Source organism: Phodopus roborovskii, unplaced genomic scaffold (assembly GCF_943737965.1).
Source record: "Phodopus roborovskii unplaced genomic scaffold, PHOROB, whole genome shotgun sequence".
Classification (NCBI taxonomy): domain Eukaryota; kingdom Metazoa; phylum Chordata; class Mammalia; order Rodentia; family Cricetidae; genus Phodopus; species Phodopus roborovskii.
In genome coordinates, this window is record NW_026125281.1 from 23,088,068 (window position 1) to 23,107,815 (window position 19,748).

Here is a 19,748-nt window from a genome sequence, read left to right on the forward strand (position 1 = left end):
GGGATAGAAAGGGAAAAAGGGAAGTGGGGGGAAGGAGGGAGGGAGGGAGGGAAGCCAATCAGACAGGCAGCAGCCACACTAACAAGCCTGTGGACCCTTCCTAAACTGAACCCAGCCCCGGAAGTCTTTCTCGTCCTCACTCTGACAATAAATCTGTCTTTTACAAAGGTACTGGAGGGCACACGTGGAGGTAGGGTGGCTAACCAGGAAAACACAGAATTCCTTCCTCTGCCTACAAGAAGCAAATTCACAAAAAAAAAAAAAAAAAAGACTAAATGATTATGCAGTTAGTATTCGGTAGCCCTGAGTTGAGGCCAGCTCCCAGAATCTGCCCATTCAAAGAAACATGAATAAAAGTATGCCTTTTGCAAGGCTGAATAAACTGGGAGCTATCTCACTTATATTTAAGTTACCTGTATCTCTAGCAGATACAAAGGAACATAATTGTTGCAGCTCAATTCAACCATGAAGAGATGGAACATAGGTTAAATGTTTAGGTTTCCTGCATTAATAATTCAAATCTGATTTGACCTCTACCAGTGGCCATATCAGAGGAGCAGCCCGTGGCCACCAAGCTTCAGAAGTTCGGCCCACCAGAAACTAAGGCACCGATGGGTGACTATTAGACAGGCAAGGCCCCAAGGGCTTCCGCTCCAGAATGTCTCTTGCTACTGCTGTGTCTTTCTATGTTTGCCCCTGTCACTTTTCTCTGCCAGCATGGTGTGAATGGGTGTGGGGGAATTCTCCACTGCCTCCACTGAGAAAAAAGTCTATGTGTTTTTTCTTCACTGATTCTGCATCTCATTCCTGTCTCCCTGACCTCCAGAACACCGGACCTTCTTCAGACCTTACTTACCACAGACTATACAATAAAGTCATGATTTACTTATCTCTTCAACTTTAGCAGTCTCAACATGTTTATTACAGAACTTCAAACACAGTTAGTTGGAACGTAAAGATTGTACCTGATCAACAACTTTCCTATAGTCTTAAACATACACCTACTGCAAAAGACAAAATTTCAATTGCATAGTTTTAGGGGCTGTCTGACTGCTTACTTAGCCAGCGCTGGGGCACAGACCAGGGCCTTGCCATGAAAGGCAAAATTCTAACCACGCAGCCTTTTAATTAAATGGTTATAAATTCAGCTTCTAAAGATAAATTTTTAACGGACAATCTGAAGCAAAAAACATCTAGTGGCATTACATCAACAATTATCACGTTACTAAGCCCCCCGAATAATCATTTCTGACGTGACAAGTGAGTATGAATACAGTAAAATCACTATCCTACCTGCAGGAAGCAGAGCCCTGTGACCCATTCCCCTGCTGCTTCCCTCAGCAGGCTGAAGCTCTGAACTGCACACGCCTGGACCATTTTCTGACTGTTCAGCACCCTAAGAAAAAAAGAAATACGTATTCTATGCATGAATTAAATCTGATTTCCCACACCTCTACATAACAGGCTCTAAATTTAAAACAAGCTGCCAGTTTCTACAATACGTATAGGGGATAAGAGAGCTGCTGGGGTCTCAAACCAGCCTAGGCTACTTAACAAGTTCAAAGCCAACCTGAGCTCCACAGCAGTTTAAACCCAGCCTGAGTTATACAACATGCCGTCTCAGAAAATCAAGTGCTTGGGGCTGGAGAGGTGGCTCAGTGGTCAGAGGACCCAGGTTCAATTCCCGGCACCCACATGGCAGCTCACAACTATCTGTAACTCCAGTTCCAGGTGATCCAACACCCTCATACAGACATACATGCAGGCAAAAACACAAATGCACATGAAATAAAAATAAACAACTAAAAAAGGCTGGGCAGTGGTGGCGCACGCCTTTAATCCTAGCAGAGGCAGGTGGCTCTCGGAGTTCCAGGCCAGCCTGGGCTACAGAGCAAGTTCCAGGACAGCCAGAGCTACACAGAGAAACCCTGTCTTGAAAAACAAAACAAAAGAAGTTCAGTATATTGGTACAACATAGTTGAACCTTGGAAATAACTATAAGTGAAATAAGCCAGACCCCAGATGGCAAATAGCACACAATTCCACTTCTTTGCACAATAAGGCATGAAATTTATGGAAAATAAAAGTCACTAACCAAAGGCTGAGTGAAAGAATACAGTAGTCTGCTCAATGAGTGGAGTCTCAGGAACAGAGTCACTGTTAAATGCACACAAAGTTTCTGTTTGGGCTGCTGAGAAAACTGGCAACAATGAGGATGATTGCACAATGATGTAAAAGAAATCAATGCCATTTAATTGTACATTTAAATCTCAAAACCCAGGTATCCATAATCTCAGTTCTAAAAAGGCAGAGACAGGATGCTCAAAGCACCTTGGAAACCAACCTGGAATACACAGACATTCAGGCCAATCTGAGCTACAGAGACCTTGACTCAAAAGTAAATAAACAAATTATAATAAAGCTTATGCTATATGCTTTACCTCCAAATAAAATTTGTAAAAAGTAAGACTTGGGCTGTAGAGATGGCTCAGCAGTTAAGAGCATTGGCTGCTCTTCCAGAGGTCCTGAGTTCAATTCCCAGGGCCAAGTGGCAGCCCACTACTGCCTGTAACTTCATTCTCAGAGACTCTGATGCCCTCTTCTGGCCTCCATGGGCACCAAGCATGCATGTGGTTGGTACCCAGGCATACATACAGATAAAACGTCCATACACATAAAATTTAAAGTAAAAAAAAATAAGACTTTAAAATCCAAAACATGGATTAAAAAATTATAGAGTAAAAAGGATTTATGTACTTGCTATGTTTTATATGGCCCCTGTGCACACAAGAACTTTCTTCTTAGATCTAAAGCACACATGATCCTTTGAGAACTGAAGAGATGGCTAGGCAGTCAAAAACATTAACTGCTCCTACAGAAGACCTGGGTTCAATGTCCAAAACCCACATGGCTGCTAAGAGTCATCTGGAGGTCCAGTTACCAGGAATCCAATTGTTTGCCCTCTGGGGGGGGGGGGGCACTGCATGCACACGGTGCACAGACATACATAAAATTTCCACTCATCGAACCAATAACTTACAAGAGCACTAATTAGACTTTTTTTTTTTACTACGTTTATTTATTGTGTATTCTGCAGGTATGCATGTGTGCACATGCCACAGAACACATGTAAAGTCACAGGACAACTTATGGTAGTCTCTCCTCAGGTTGTCAGACTTGGTGGCAAGTGACTCTGCCCACTGAGCCTCCCCGCCAGCCCATGAAATGACTTTCTAAAAGTCTCCCTCTTCCTTGAAAGGATTTTTACTTACTGCTGTAGAGAGGGTCCAGCCTTCTACAGGTCAGAAAGACTGGGAACGAGATGCAGAGTCAGTGAGAAAAAGACTTCTCTGTTGAGGGATAAAAACTTCTCTTCTACTCTTTATTTTCAGACATCCTTTTTATATTCCTCACACCAAGTTCATTTTAAAGAGGGGATTTTTTTCCCCATAACTACATAATCACCATAAAAACATGTTTCAGGAACAAATCAGCCCTGATACATCTCTACGCCACATCTTCACGCACTTTCTGAGAAACCTGCACTCCGCTAAACATTCATCTTCTACACTTCGCACAGACCAGGGCCTTTCAGCCACAACTGTTTACATAGGCAATAGCTTTTATAATTGCCAGAAAAACAGGTTACTAGTTTCACTTTTCACAATTTAAAGTCCTGTCCAATTATCTTGACTAATCTAATTCTTTGCTTTCTTAGTTACACAAAGTCATTATTGGAAGCTTTGTTTTAGCTATTATGCATACCTAAACCCAAGAACACATTTCCCAGCATCAAGATTAAAAGAACTTGAGCTAACTCCTGGGACTCGATTGTCTTCCTTAACCACTAACCTGAACCATAGTCTATATGGCTCTTCAAGTAAAACACCTAAATTCTAGCTATGTGACACTTCCTTGTTCTGATTTTCTATCCTCAGCAGCCCCTGCTTTATCAAGGACAGGGGCAACACCATATCCTGCCTTTACCTATATTAATTTTCCCACTACACTAACCTCTATCATAATTCCTAACTATATTTGTTTAAAAAAAAAAAAAAAAAAAAAAACCTCAATCACCAAAATGCTAATTAAATTAACACTATAATTGTATAAAGTCATTGCTCCAATTGAACTGCACCACGTAAGAGGAAGTCATCTTCCTAATAACCCACAGGTACAAACGTTCAATTGAACCGGCTATCTCCATGAATAATCACACCACATCACAGGCAGCGGGGACCCCACCCATTCACACCATGCCAGCTAGCAGAGAAGAGTGGCACTGGCAAACTTGGGAAGACAAGTACTAAGAGACATGCTGAAGCGGAGGCCCTCAGGGGCCTGGGGGGCTCACCCATCCTGCTTAGCTTCCTGGTGGGCCCATCCCCTAAAGTTCAGCCGCCACCTGCTGCTCTGCCGACATGGCCACCAGCACTATTACCAAAGGCCACCTTATTATTTCAAAGAATTTTGGAAGATTTTTATCAGAAGACACTGAAAGTTCTAAGAGGCAACAAGGTTTTGCTTTTTGTTGCTGTTATTTCTTTTTCTTTTTTCTTTCTTTCTTTATTTATTTGACTGCTTTTGAGACAGTTTCACTACACAGACTAGGTTGGACTGAACTCATGAAGCCTAAGCTGGTTTTGAGCTTATGGCAATCCTCCTGCCTCCGCCTTCCAAGTGTTTGGCTTACAGGTATAAGGTACCATACTTAGTTTGGGCAGTATATATATATTTCATATTATGATTCCCTTCTTTTATTTACCTGAAATGGTTTTATATCTGGGTCCATCTTTGTAATCTCTTTATTCAGGCTTATATTACTTCTTCCTGGAGGTATGAATTTTGGTTTTTTAAAGGAATTTCCCTGCACCTGACTTGGTGCTGCAGACCTTCTCATCTTCAGCAACACTAACCTGAAAAATACCAAAATAAAAACATCCATGAACTTGATTAGAACAAATGTCCCTAACCCAGGCCCAAAGAATCTCTCTTCTGGCCTCTGAAGGCACCAAGTATATACCTGGTGCACATTCATACATGGAAGCAAACAGTCATACATATACACTAAAAATAATCCTCTTTAAATAGGGAGGATAAGCCTTAGAAAACCTGGGAGTTGGGGAGATCATTCAGTGAATAAAACAGCTATGTGTAAGCAGGGGGACCCAAGTTGGGACTCCCCAACACCCACGTCAGTCACTGAAACTCCAGACAGAAGGCAGAGAGAGGTGCATCTCACAGTCACTAGCCAGTGCTCCAGCCAAGACAAGTCTAGTGAAAGAGAGAGCATCTCAACTCAACAAATGAGGTGGGTGAGTGATTGAGAAAGACATCTCAGCATCAACCTCTGGCCTCCTACACAGGCAAGAGTAACACACACACACACACACACACACACACACACACCTATGCACAGCTCCCCCCCAAAAAAGTAACAATCTCAACAGCTAGACACTGAAATTTTCAGTAGATAAATGCTACTGAAAAGAATTTCAAAGTGTAAACTGAATTGTGTCAACTTGAGCATAGGTTAATTTTCATAATGCTATAATCACATCCTCTTGTTGTAGAGTACTATTTTAAGGTGTGTACATTTGTTTATGCTGTGGAACATTTGTTTAGCAATGTAAAGATGTGTTGCTTTTGTTTATACTGCATTTGTTTAACTCTGTGAAGCTGTGATTCTTTACCTATCTAAAACGCCCGATGGTCTAATAAAGAGCTGAACGGCCAATAGAAAGGCAGGAGCAAGGATAGGCGGGGCCAGCAGACAGAGAGAATAAATAGGAGAAGTCTCAAAGGAAGGAGCAAGAGGAGCAAGGAGAGGAGGGTACTCGGGGCCAGCCCCGCAGCCAGCCACAGAGTAAGAGTGAAAATGAGATACACAGAAGTAAGAAAAGGAAAAAGTCAAGCAGCAAAAGGTAGGATAATTAAAGTTAAGAAAAGGTGGCTAGAAATGAGCCAAGCTTATAGAAGAAAGAACAAGACTCTAAAAGTGATTTATTTGGGAGCTGGGTGGTGGCTCCCCCAAAGAGTAAAGAGAAAAAGGGTAGAAAACAAACATCTTCTCTAACCAATGTAAAGAAAAAAACTAACCGTGCGTGTGTGTGTGTGTGTGTGTGTGTGTGTGTGTAATGCATGCTGTACTTTAAAACTCATTAATCCATAAAACACATAGTGACAACAATCATGTTTGTTTTCTTCACCATTCTAATGGTGGTTTGATAAAAATGCCCCCCCCATGGCTCATATGTTTGAATACCTGGCCCCCAGTCGGCGAAACTGTTTGGGAAGGATTAGTGGGCATGGCCTTGTTGGAGGGGGTGTGTCACTGGGGGTGGACTGGGGATGGACTTTGAGGTTTTAAAAGCCTTGTCTCTGCCTGCAGTTGTGGATCAAAACTTAAATTCTCATGGTACATGCCTTTAATCCCAGTAATTTCAGCACTTGGGAGGCAGAAGTAGGCAGATCTCTATGAGTCTGAGGCCAGCCTGACATACAAAGAGAGTTCCAGAACAGTCAAAGCTATGCAGAGAAGCCCTGTCTCAAAAAGACAAAATAAACAACAACAAAAAAAAAATAAAAAAATAAGTTGAGTTCTCCAAGGCCTGCCTGCTCCCATGATGGCCATGGGCTCTAACCCTCTGGAACTGTGAGGCCCAAATTAAATGGTTTGTTTTGTTTTCCACTTCTGTTCCTCTAGGGAACCCTGACTAATATAGTTATGGTGTTTCACCATAGCACTGGAAAATTAAGGCAATTCTAAAAACAAGACCAACATTCATCAACAAAATGTTTTGAATAAATTAATAAGCAAAATACTGATAATTTAAGCCATGTTTATAATGCAATTTGATTTTACTATTCTATTTCCTTTTAAAACAGCGGAGTTTTTCTAACCATAACAAATAGCACCCAGTACTTCACTGCAATTTAACGAAACACTTAGACAGTCATTACCAAGCATATTCAGAGTTACCAAAATCATTTGATTAATCACTCTTAAACATGGACTATGAGATTAAATACTTAAGAATTCAGAATAAAACGACTCAGAGTAAGTCCTCAATACTTTCTGTAATATTACTGCCTATGATTGCTGTTGTCTGTTTAATCCACAAAATCCTATGAAAGTAGAGACGACAAAGGTCCCGTGGGAGGAGCCAGAAGGACGCGCAGTTCTGCCTACAGGATCATAACCAGAATCTATGCCTTCCTCTGGACTTCTCAAAGGAGAGAGGGTGTGTGCAAACTCTAGGATGCAAGAAAACAAAACTCCTCCAGACAGCAACAGACCTCCCTTGCAGCTTTTTGGCTTCCAGGCACATTAGGCAGTAAGATTTCAACTTTCTACTGTAAATTCCCCTTAAGCTTTGGGACTCCAGTCCACCTGCCTGCAAAATCCTCCATAACTGATTTAAGGGGGGGGGGGGGGCCTAGAAAGAACCAGGGGGTAACAAATCGCCTAAGGAGGGCACTGGCGGATCTATATCCTCACGACTGTCACCTGCCTGGACGCGAGGGGCCCAGGGCGGCGTCGGGGACAGCGGGGACAGCGGGGACAGCCCCCTCCCCCGGGACCGCGCCACCCTCACCAGCCCCGGACGCACCTCCCGGGCCTCCGCGGCAGAGACCCGCCCGCCACACTGACAATCGCGAACACCTCGCAGGACGGAATGACGACAACTCAAGTCTCCCGCCTCCTCTCAGCCAATCGGCGGCCGGGCGCCGAGCATGCGCAACACCGCCCTGCGCCGCTTCGTTCCCCGACTCTGATTGGACGACCTTCCCGGCGCAGCGTTGCTTGCGCATCTTTGCACATCTTCTCACTTGGATTCCGGTTTGATTCCGGTTGGCCCCTAGATCTCAAACCTGTCTCTTCCAGTCTTCAGATTCCAACTGAAGTGACAAACTTTACGGCTTATGTGGACATAAATCAGCAAATTATGATTTGGATCCTAGAAATGTGTGCACCACTAAGGTCCACGGAATCCTGCTAGTTACGCTTTCAAATGACTTTGATTAGATGCAGCCCCTAAGATGTTTACAAGCCCCTTTAAGTTCTAGGAGAATAAAAATTAATGCGTGGTTATTGGACTCTCGTAAAAGGGCGAAGGGCTCCTTTGGAATGGAAAAGGCTCTGAAGTATTGTAAGCAAGGACATTCAGCGATTTCCCTAGTGACTTTCCAAATGCTACAGTCACACCACCTGTCAGCCCCAAGAATTCTGGGGCACTGGTGGCTGACACCTTTAATGCCAGCACTGGGGAGGGTGAGACAGGCAGATCTCTGAGTTCGAGGCCAGCCTGGTCCAGGGCACCCAGGGCTACACACAGAAACCTGGTCTCAAAAAAAGGATAGGGGTGGGGGGAAAGGAGGGAGGGAAGGAAAAAAAATCTGGAATTAGATACGTCTGAAAAGAGAAAGTGATTAAAAGCCATTTGCTGAATTTGTTTTTGTTTTAACTTGACAAAATTGAAAAATCTTTTTTAAAAAATAAGGGTTTAATGAAGAAGTGAAATAATGAGAACTCATGCTGCTGCTGCTGCTAGAAAAATAAACAGATATATTCACTTAAGGAGTAATTTGATAGCATGTAATTAAAAGGAAAGGTGTGCTTTAAAGGCCTTGGTCCTGGAGATTTCCAGTCCTAAAGAGACACTTCACAACTTGATTCTGGCTTGTGGCAACTCCAGGAGCCAGGGTTATAAAAGTTGGAGAATGGGTCCTCTACAGTAAGATGCCCTCCTAAACCACGCCACGCCTCTTTTTCCGAGGGACACACACACACACACACACACACACACATACACACACACACACACACAAAGGGTGATGGGTGGGGAACAGCCCTGTTCGTGTCTGCAGCCCATCTTTAATCATCTGGACCGAGCCAGTCCCTACTCATCCCATACTTCACCCCGTCTCCATTGCAGTTTCCACCCTTTCCCCAGCACACTTGCTTACTGTCTTGGTATGCCTCTCAGTGTGACAGGCATGTTCCCTGACTTAGCGTTCTGTGGTATCTTAGCATGCTGTACAGACAGCACGCCACAGAGACAGAGTGACAGTTGTTCTCATCCGTCAAGACCAACATCAGAGTCTCTGAGGAAGCACTCAAACACGCTAAATTCTGCAGATCTGAACCATTCCTAACCAGTCCCAGAAACACTGGCACTGCTGCTCCAGACCACGCGTCTCAGGATTCACAGAGGCCAGGGGTGCCTCTGGCGGGGTGGGGGGTGGGGGGACTGGCTGTGGAAAATGAACAGGTTGCTGGGAGTCTGGATGAATTTCAGGAGAGTGTCAATCAGTGGCCACTCGGAGGAGAAAGAAGTTAAAGAACACCAAAGGTGGCCCCCAAGACAGCTGCAAACTGAGATGGCTGGTGGAGCTTACTGGGCAAAGGTGGCACCCATGTTTGAAAGATCCCTGTTTCTTGTTGGTGCAGGTGCACTGTTCTCTGACCTAACTCTCTCTTGAATATTGTCTCTGCATTTTGGATTCCTCCATATTGTATTTTTATTTTTGATGTCTGATTTTGGGGGATTAAATGAATTTTTAAGGACACAATGGATCCTAATATGATATAAAATTTGTCTTACCATGTTTTTATAATTCTCAGTGAGAGAATGCTTGTCTAGAATGTGTAAGGCCTTTGGTTCAATCTCCTACATTGAAAAAAATGACCCTTTTACATTGATGTCTAACACATTGTAGCAGCTTGATACAGTGACAGCACAAACCTTTTAGAATGAGTCAAGACTCATTCCAGTAGATTTACCATGTTATGATCATGTTTCAGAGTACCAAGTCCCCAGAATTCTCAATAAATAATGTTTATTCCTCCAAATGCAACAAAATTCATTGATGTGCTTATTTTTGTGTTGTGTGATTTGTTCGTGTTCTGATAAATAAAGCTTTCATGGAGATCAGAGGATGGAGCTAGACACTAGTTAACCATAGAGGTCTGGAGGTCTGTACAGACAGGAGACAGGAAGTGATATGGTTGGGCAGAGAGGAAGTGATAGGACCCGGCACAGACAGGATCTCAGCCCTTTCAGTCTGAGGATGTCGGGGAGGTAAGAAGTAACTAGTGGCTAGCTCTGCCCTCTGATCTCCAGGCAAGCTTTATTTGTCAGAACACAAACAAAATAGCACAACACTTTATTCTGCATTAAAACACATGTATCTTTTGTGGTTTGTTTTTGTTTATGTGTATTTGTGTCAGTGTCTGTGTGCATACGCTTAAGGCCAAAGTACAAATGACTTTAGATACTCCCTTCCCAGCTTAAAAAAAAAAAAAAAAAAAAAAAAACCCTCAACTTTTGAGAAATCTCACCAAAACTATAAAGTTCTTTACAGGAAAAACATGTTTTAACTCTCTTGTGATCTGTAATCCCACCCAGTACACCTCATCCCTGTGATGAGGGTTGTATTGGTTATCAACTTGACTATGTATAGAATGAACAATAGTTCAGAAATGGAGGGCACATCTGTGACCCTGATCTTGAGGCAGGAAGATATATATAATCTGAATCTTGGGTTTTGAATTACTAGTGTAGGAAAATAGCGTTCTAATGAAAATCGAGTTTGATATGCTGGTTTTGAAAGTATTGATAGTAGTTGGGATATTTTTGGTTTTTGTTCTGCGTCAAAAGGCACTGATTCCTTTGGATAAATAAAAGCTTTCTGTAGTTGCTTCCTTTCACAATAGAATATTTGATACCATGTTGTATTTCCTCAGCTTTGAAGAACAGCTTTTCTTAAACGCTGGGGAGATCTTACAGTCAGTCAGTAGTCAACCAGAACTTATTTTTAACTGAGACACAGAAGGATCATTCTGGGTTTTTTTTTTTCTGTGTATTCATGTGTTATGCATAAGACACACAACTTTTTTGTTTTTTCTTGTTTTTTTAATACTCAAAAACCATAGATGAAAGAAAATGTGTTGATGAGGTTCCATCATTGTGAACATTTTCCTGAAACTGTAACCTTTCAGATTATGAGTAGGTGATTCTGTAATTTATTGGATAATTTTACAGCAAGCGCATCAGAATTTATGTAATATCACATACAGTCGTTTATTTACAAAATCTTGTCGTTAACAAACTCCCCCTTCAGAAAATGGAATTAGACAAAGTTTTAGTATAATAACATGACTTAAGCTGGGTGTGGTTGTACATGCCTTTAATCCCAGCACTCTGAAGGCAGATGGATCTCTGATTTAGAGTAGGTCAGCCTGGACTACACAGAGAATCCCTATCTCTTAAAAACAAACAAAAAGACGTAAGTGGGCATGTAAAGATTCCTCTGGTGAACCATTCCTTTGTAGAAAGTTGAAATCTACTAAAAGGTTATGATTCATGGAATATCTGTTTGCTGTAGAAATGTAATACAGTTAGAAAAGATGTTGGCAATTTCAGACCCGCTGACATAAATGAACACAATTTGGTAATATAAATTAACGACTTGCATGCTTTTTCTTTACCGTGACTCATTCCTTACTGGTAGGATCAATCTTTTCAGTATTTGGGTTCTGGTTCAGTGAGCCAGAAAAGTAACTTTGTAGTATCAGAATGTCATCAAACTGTATATTTACTTTATTGTAAATAATGGTGAACAATTGTCAATAAATAGTTTTATATTCCTTTTAAAAATGTATATGTTAATGGGTACTATGAGATGCTTTCATTTGTGTATATTGTATAATCGGTTTAAAGAAATCTACCTCCTTTAAATACTTACTGATTTTAGGGTGAAAACTTTCAAAAATCTTCCTTCTGGCTTTCTGAGATGGTCTGCCCACAACACTTTCTGCAGTCACACTATTTTATGCAACCTGATGCTAAAACTTCTTTTAGATTCCTGAGTGGAAACTTGAGCTTCTAAGAACAGTTTCTTTCTTCTTCATAGTCGCCATTTAGCTTCATTTTATTAGGGGACACTTCATCTGAAAGTTACAGGGGCAAAAATTAAATTACATATAAGCTTTTTTTTTTTTTTTTTTTTTTTTTTTTTTGAGACAGGGTTTCTCTGTGTAGCCCTGGCTGTCCTGGAACTCACAAAGATCTGCCTGTCTCTGCCTACCAAGTGCTGGGATTAAAGGCCTGTACTACCACTATCAGGCATTATACACAATTTAAGTTGTGTCAGCCTAGTTTCAAGAACAAGGCAACAATGTATTAAGTTCTCTATGCCCTTCACGCTTTTTTTTTTATTATTATTCTTTTTAAGGAAATGTGGCCCAGGACTGTTAAGAGAAAGGCATAGCAGCAGGCTGCCTGGCTTGTGAAAGCTCACACGTGTCCTTGAGGAACAGGAACAATACTTATTACAGAAGGGCCTCACCATGAGGGCCTCCTAGCTGAGGAGCATGGCAAGGGCTGCACTACAATGTACCAGAAACCAGAAACAGGGCCATGAAGGAAAACCGCTTTCCCTTCAGACCCGAAGAACTTCAAAAAAAGGGCAGCTCAAGCCGTCATGGACAGTATGATGGAATGACAGAAGCTCCAAGAAGAAAGCCTTCAGAGAAAATCCCCCCAAACAGAAGGGCATCTGAGCCTTATAGTTAGGGATGTGAGGAAGGGGAGGCCGTACACCCGCTTTAGTTTGGGACAGCCTATGTTGACAAGGGATGGGGAAGAGCCAGGTACTGGACAAGAGCATACATTGGAGGCTGCAAAGCCACAGCAAACTGCTTACTCTGTTCAGAAGAGAGCAAGGGGTGAGATGTGGGCATCTGATCCCTTCGGCTGAGCTGTCCTCCTACAGAGAGCAGCTTCTTAAAGGGGCAGTGAGAGAGACTGATCTAATACCCATTTCAACAGGGTAGTACTAAGTTGCCCAGGCAAGCCTTGACCTGGCTATCCTCCTGCCTCAGCCACTATGCCTGGCTGTCGTCATTCCAAAAGACATCATATATTTCCATCGACTAGAGTGCTATAGAGAATGAGAACCAATTCCTGTTCCCCCTGGAACTCCTCATGGGTCACTGGCGTCTTACATTCCAGAATATGTATTTTTTTAAAGCTTCAGAAAATTTACTTTGTTTATATCATACATGTTAATGAATCACAAAACCAGCATTGACACATAGCTTTAGACTACTAATTCTCTTAGATTTCCACCAAAATCAGTTTCTTAAAAAAATAAAAAAGTTACTAACACCTTTTTGTAGTTTCACATACTTCTGGACTTATCCAGATGACCCATTTAGCCAGAGTAAATAGCAACTGTATCATTCTGGAGCCTTCCGGAGCCTTTGGCTGGCCAGCCATCTTACAGCATCACCCCTACAGAAAGCAACTTCAAGCAGCTGCAGACCTATGGGGAGTTGAGTTGCTTTAGTTCAAAGCAATCCTGAAACACTCCCAAAGCCTCCTTTAGCAAAGCCAGCACAGAAGGAGCTGAGTTTGCTAACTCTGGTTCTTTATGAAGATCTACTTACTACCTTGAGAACTTTTTTTAAAAAGCTGCGTTTTTGTCTTGATTTCCTTTTGTTGTTGTTCTGGTTTGTGTGAATGTGGTGTTTGTTAGACACGGGGGTAATTCCATCACTTGGAAGACAGGGCTCCAAGTTACAGAGAGGGCCAGGCTGCAGTGTAAGACCCTGTCTGAGGGGAACAAAACACCCGCATTTTACTATTTTATTTTCCTTTAAAATGACAACTATGCAAAAAAAAAAAAAAAAAAAAAAAAAAAAAAAAAACCAAATGTATGCCACACTAACAATAATCAAATTGTCAAAACTTACATTTCACAGATTTGGAAGATGGCGTGGTTGGTAAAGTGCTTGCCACATAACCATGAGAACATGAGCTTGGATCCCTAGCGTTCACATAAAGTCAGGCAGCAAGGGGTACACATGTAGAATTCTAATGCTAGGAGGTAGAGACACTAAGATCCCTGGAGCTCACTGGCTCCAAGTCTTGCCAAATCAGTGAGCTCCAAGTTCAGTAAGAGACCCTATATCAAAAATTAAGAACAGGGCTAGAGACAACTCAGGAGGTAAAGTTGCCTGCTCTCAAGACAGACAACCTGTGTTCAAACCCTGAGACCCATACGGCAGAGAGAATGGACTCAAAAATGCTGTTCTTTGACGTAAATACACACACACAAAATGAAACATGAGCACATACAAAATAAATGTAGTTTAATGTATTTTGTTGCGTTTTGAATAAGCAGAGGGCTGGAGAGATGGTTCCATGGTTAAGAGTACTTGCTATTCTAAATTTTAGAGGATATAAGTTTGGTTCCCAGGGCAGACAATGAGTAGATCACAAGTGACTGTATCTCCAACTCCAGAAGGATCCCTGACCTCTGACCTTCTTGGACACCTGCACTCAAGTGCACAATACCCACATATATGCATATTTTTAAGTATTTAAGAAAACAGTTGCAACCACAAATCTTATTTACCATAAAAACTTTTCATTTATTTATTTTTTTCCCAAGCAGGGTTTCCCATGTAGCCCTGGCTATCCTGAACTTCCTCGGTAGGCCAGGCTGGCCTCAAAACTCAAGATCACCTGCCTGTGCCTCGGAGTGCTGGGATTAAAGGCGTGCGCCGCCGCCACCCAGCTAAAACTTTTTAATTCTAAGAAACAAATCATAGGCCGCTTTAGTTCTCCCACATGTCAACGGAAGCCCAATGCAGAGGTGGCAGGCAGCCTACAGTACCACTTCCTCCTTGGTGCTGAGGCTGGCGCCACCTGCCAGCTCTTCCCTGGCCCTCCATCACTTGATGCCTGCTCTACAGCCTGTGCTGTACTTCTCCAGATTACCAGCTCATCTTCTTTAATGTCTTGCTCATTATTTCCTTTTTAAAAAATTTTTCCAGTTGCAGAGAGGGAGGAGTGATGAGCAAAGGGATCAAGACCAGGCTACAGAAACCCACAGAGACAGCTGACCTGAACAAGGGGGAGCTCATGGACCCCAGACGTAGCTGGGAAACCAGCATAGGACTGAGTCAGGTCCCCTGAATGTGGGTGTCAGTTAGAAGGCCTGGGCAGTCTAAGGGACCTCTGACAGTGGAACCAGGATGTATCCCTGGTGCACAAAAGGACTTCGGGAGCACATTCCCCATGGAGGGACACTCCCTTAACCTAGAGATAAGAGGGAGGCCTACACCCTAATCCAAATGACTTGACGGATTTTGATGATCCCTTCTGGAAAGCATCACCCTCCCTGTAGAATGGGTAGAGAATGGGAGGGGATGGGAGGGGAGGTTCGGGGGGCATGGGAGGATGGGAAGGAGATGAAACTGGGATCGATATGTAAAATAAGAAAAAAGAAAGAATTCCAGGTCATTTCATACTCATACTTAAAACTTCATTACTACTCTTTTTGAGGACACTGTTTACATGATCACTGTCTTCCTAAACTATTCCTGAGGACAGAAGCCACCTTGCTTTAGAGCTGGTGAGATGGCTCAATGAACAAAGACTTGCCAAACCTGAGTCTGATTCCCAAAACACACAAAGGAAGAAAGTGTAGGGGACTGGAGAGATGGCTCAGAGGTTAAGAGCACTGGCTGATCTTCCAGAGGCCCTGAGTTCAATTCCCAGCACTCACAACCATCTATAATGGGGTCTGATGTCCTCAGCTGGCCTGCATGCATACATGCAGGCAGAACACTGTATTTAAAAACAAAAATAGAGTGTAAACTCTACAAAGTTGTCCCCTGACCTACACAGTCATGCCATGGCATACATGCTCTCCTCTCCTCCATAAATCACACAGACCCACAATAATAACATAAAAGGCATAAAAAAGACATTAAGGGCTGAACTAAGGCATACGAACTACAGACTGTGCTCAGATGTGTTCTAGTTCCTGATCTTCTCCTGAAGGGTTTCCCAAGTTTTTGCACAAAGCAACAAAACTAATGCAACTTAACTTCTGTTTGAAACTCACTGGTTATTACCACCAGCAAGGTTATTTCTTTGAAACTGGGTTTCTCTGTGTAGCTTTGGAGCCTGTCCTGGAACTCACTCTGTAAACCAGGCTGGCATCAAACTCAAAGAGATCCGCCTGCCTCTGCCTCCAGAGTACTAGAATTAAAGGTGTGTACCACCACCACCCAACAGCAAGTTTTAAAATAAATCCCATCAATGTTTTATTAGTCTTTCCTATTTTATAAAATAAATGATCCTACTCTCGAATTGTGCTACAAATAAAATAAGCTTTGTCCTCAAAGATACTCATTCTGCAGTTCTCACTAATTTCTAAATACCACACAAGTCCCTGAGTCTTTTCCATATGGTGAGTTAATCCTACTCTGTTAACACTTAGGTCCTAAGTAGCCTGGCATGTTGGATTCCCTTTCTCCACTTGGGTAGTTCAGGGTCCCATCCAGGGAACACTGCCACCACACTAGGCTGATATTCCCACTGCAGTATGAATAATTATGATGATCTCCCATTTAATTCTAAATTCTATCAAGCTAACAACACTAAACATCACAGTGTAGACATAACCATATACAAACTGAAAACATCTTAAGTGTAAGGCTTAGATAAATGACCCTCCTATGCACGTATCATTCTACAACCCTGCAAAAGACGTAACTTCCTGATGCCTCAGATGGAGAAAGCAAAGGTATTTGACTCAGATGGGTACAAGTGGGATTCAAGGCAGGCTGTCCGATGGAAGGATGCCCTCACCTTCGCTGTGTAAACACCATGTGAAAATCTGCCAGGAGAGCTTCACCAGAACCTGGTTATGTCAAAGCCTGACCTTGGACTTTCAAGAACTGTGAGGCTTTTCTCATTTAAGCCATCTGATCTACTGTATGTTATTATGACAGCCTGAGCAGACTAAGAGATTGGGTTGTTCCAGACTATTAATGAAGATTTTCATCGCCTTGCACTTAAGCATCAGAATCTTAACATCTGAACTTTTCCCGCACAAGCACATGTGTGCAGGCACACATAGACACTCATAGAAAGACACACAAAACACCCCACTGGTGATTAATCATGTGCTACACAAGCTTTTCTACCAATAAGCTACACCCTTATCTCTAAAGCTGAGCTTTTCAAGGCCCTTGTCCTTGATACTAAATTCACACACAGGCAACTCCCCAAAAAGAGACTGCTAGGATGCAATGAGACTCATACGCTTATTTTTGTTTAAGAGAACTCTGTATTTTATGCCATTTGTATAGGCTCAATGAATTAAGACAAACCTTGGGGGAAATATGGCTCCTTTGTCAAAGTTAGAAGTTTTATTTCTGAATATAAAGTCGATGCTTCTGATTCCCAAAATAACCGTATCAGGATATGCCAAGTTTTAGGCTTTAAATAACTATATAATAAAATAGCAACAGTAGATCCAAAGCTGAAGCAATGTTTGTACTTTTCACTGACATAAAGAAGTGTCTGCTTCTTCGGGTACAGCTATGGTTCCTAAAGTGTGTGGTGGGCACCTTCGACAAAAATCCTGAGTGCCACAGAATGTTTTAAACTTTTTAGGAACCAGCAGCATCTGTTGGACGCCACACAAACTCCTAGTTTGAGGTAGTTCACATTTTCAGCACTGGATAACACTATGACTTCCCACGACAGCACACATTTGTAACAAACGTTCACCAGTTTGAAAAAGCAGTACTGCCTGAGAAACCTGGGCAGGAAAGGATGCTGTTCCCAAGGGTGATGAGGCATAAAGCATTGTCCAAGGCCTAATGGTGGTTGTGTAGTCTTCAGTTGCTTGAACCTAACTGTTTAATAAACACAAGTATTAACTTTGCTTCTGGCTAGGGACACTGAGAAAAAAATTACTGAGACACACTAAAGGGTGACAGGCTAAAAAAGTTTGGGAATATCTGCAGTATAAGCAAGAAAAGTACAAAACAAGTCATTTAGTTTTCTCTTTCTACCTAGAAATTTTCTAAATAAATACCATATAAAAATGGGAAAAATATATACAAACATACATACAAAGTTTGGATTTTTATTGAAATCTCGTTAAGTATCAAACAAATCTGCTTTCTTCAGATAAAAATATTCTCTCAGATGTCTCCAGACATAACTGCTAAGTGTAAATTGGTCCTTCAGAGTCTTTTTCCGTCCTCATTAAATGTCCATCCGCTTGACTATTCCCAAGTCTACCGAGTGAAAGAGCGCACATGACGACCTCTCCCGCTGCCCCCACTGAGAAACTTCCCTCTGGCGCCTCCACTGCCGCTATTGCTGCTGGCCCAGGAAGGCCCAAGCCCCCCACGGCCTCGCGAAGCACGGTCCCGAGGACTTGGGCGGTAACCTAGAAAAGGTAAAAGAAAAAAACATTTTTAGTTCAAGCACACTTTCCTTTCCTCTTCTATAAGTGCTTATCCTTTTAATTAAATAGGCGAGCTGTGTCTTTTGAGAGATAAATCCCCCAAAAGTCTTATTTTTAGAGCTGTACAGATAGTTCTGTTGTTAAGAACATTTGCTGCTCTTTCAGAGGACTGGCCCTCCACGCCTTCCTAGCACCTGTCAGGTAACTCCTGCTCCAGTATTCCAGTACCTTCTACCCTCCTCAGGCACCTACACACACTCACACACCTATACCCATACCTACACAAACACACACACGCCTCTATACCCACACCCACACAAATGCGTACACACAAACCCTACACACACAATCTTTTTTAGAAAGAACGCCTTTTTAGAATGCTCATTTAAAACCAAACTACTTCCAACCAGAATCCTAAACTTGAGGTAGTATTATAAAAAGAAAGGTTCTATAATTATAATACTGTACACTGTATCTACTGTATGATGCTACCTTTGCTATCAAAATACTTTACAGTTAAAAAGGCACCAAAACTACTGGTTTGTTTTTTTAAATATAGCCTATCATTATGAGGCGTTACTTATACTAACAGTTAAGCTTCATTCCCTGATATAAATCTAACTCTAAATAGGTCAACATAAAATAGTCTCTCCCAAAACAAGAGCAAATGGCGTTCACAATCTGAAAAGAAGGAATCTTAGCAGGAACAAGTGGGTAAGAGCATGTACCTGTAGAACTAAGTGGCCGTAATGGTGGAAGAGGACCCCTATTAAAATTGCTCTGGCCTCCGCGACTTTCATTATAATTTCCTCGAGGAGTATTCTGAGCACTCCAACTAGAGCCTCTGGTTCCTTCCCGACGACTGTAGTTCCCTAAACACAAACAATGCAATCAAAACCAATTTCAGACTTGGATTGTTTCTCTTGCTTGGAGGTTTCTGAGAAAGGGTCTTGCCGTGTCATAGTCCAAACCAGCCTCAAGCCTACAGTCTTCCTGCCTTCCTTCTCCTGAGTGTGGAGGTTATAGGTTACTGAGCATCCCATCCTACCATCCAATTGGATGAAAGAAAATCTCACAGGCTTTTATTAATCTTCAAAAGGAATGAAACAGAAGCTGAAAGTCTGCATCTCACAGAATTAAGAGCAGGCTAGTACAGTGCCAGACTGTCATGTTCTGTCACTTAGATCTCCTTCTATAAAGTAGGTGCTAATAGAACTACACCTTGGGGCTGATACAAGAGTACTAGATGAAGTTCTGAGAACAGCTGCTGATGTCCCATGTATACATGATGGCTATAATGCAAACTCTGATTCCTCTTCATCCATACCCTCCTAACTCAGCAGATACCAACACATGCCATCAATCTGCCAGTAAGGAACCCCGCTGGGTTGTGGTGGCACATGCCTGTCATTCAGCACTCATGAGGTAAAGAAGACAAGATTTCCTTGACTACCATAGTA

At 42.2% G+C, this 19,748-nt stretch overlaps 2 protein-coding genes across 5 annotated transcripts in view; both read right to left on the minus strand.

The window, feature by feature from the left end:
• Nucleotides 1–4,912, minus strand: part of Rad54b (RAD54 homolog B) — a 63,629-nt gene extending 58,717 nt beyond the window's left edge. The window contains exons 1-2 of the mRNA XM_051198148.1: nucleotides 4,766–4,912; nucleotides 1,318–1,396 (exon numbers count right to left, since the gene is read on the minus strand). Coding sequence (XP_051054105.1) covers nucleotides 1,318–1,396; nucleotides 4,766–4,900 — 214 coding nt within the window. The 5' untranslated portion in view covers nucleotides 4,901–4,912. The remainder of the gene's footprint in view (nucleotides 1–1,317; nucleotides 1,397–4,765) is intronic.
• Nucleotides 4,913–17,941: 13,029 nt separating this feature from the next.
• Virma (vir like m6A methyltransferase associated) overlaps nucleotides 17,942–19,748 on the minus strand; it is a 56,241-nt gene continuing 54,434 nt past the window's right edge. For all 4 annotated transcript variants that reach the window (XM_051198175.1, XM_051198168.1, XM_051198159.1 and 1 more), the window contains 2 exons: nucleotides 19,017–19,160; nucleotides 17,942–18,270 (listed from right to left, as the gene is read on the minus strand). In XM_051198175.1, coding sequence (XP_051054132.1) covers nucleotides 18,116–18,270; nucleotides 19,017–19,160 — 299 coding nt within the window. In that variant the 3' untranslated portion in view covers nucleotides 17,942–18,115. The remainder of the gene's footprint in view (nucleotides 18,271–19,016; nucleotides 19,161–19,748) is intronic.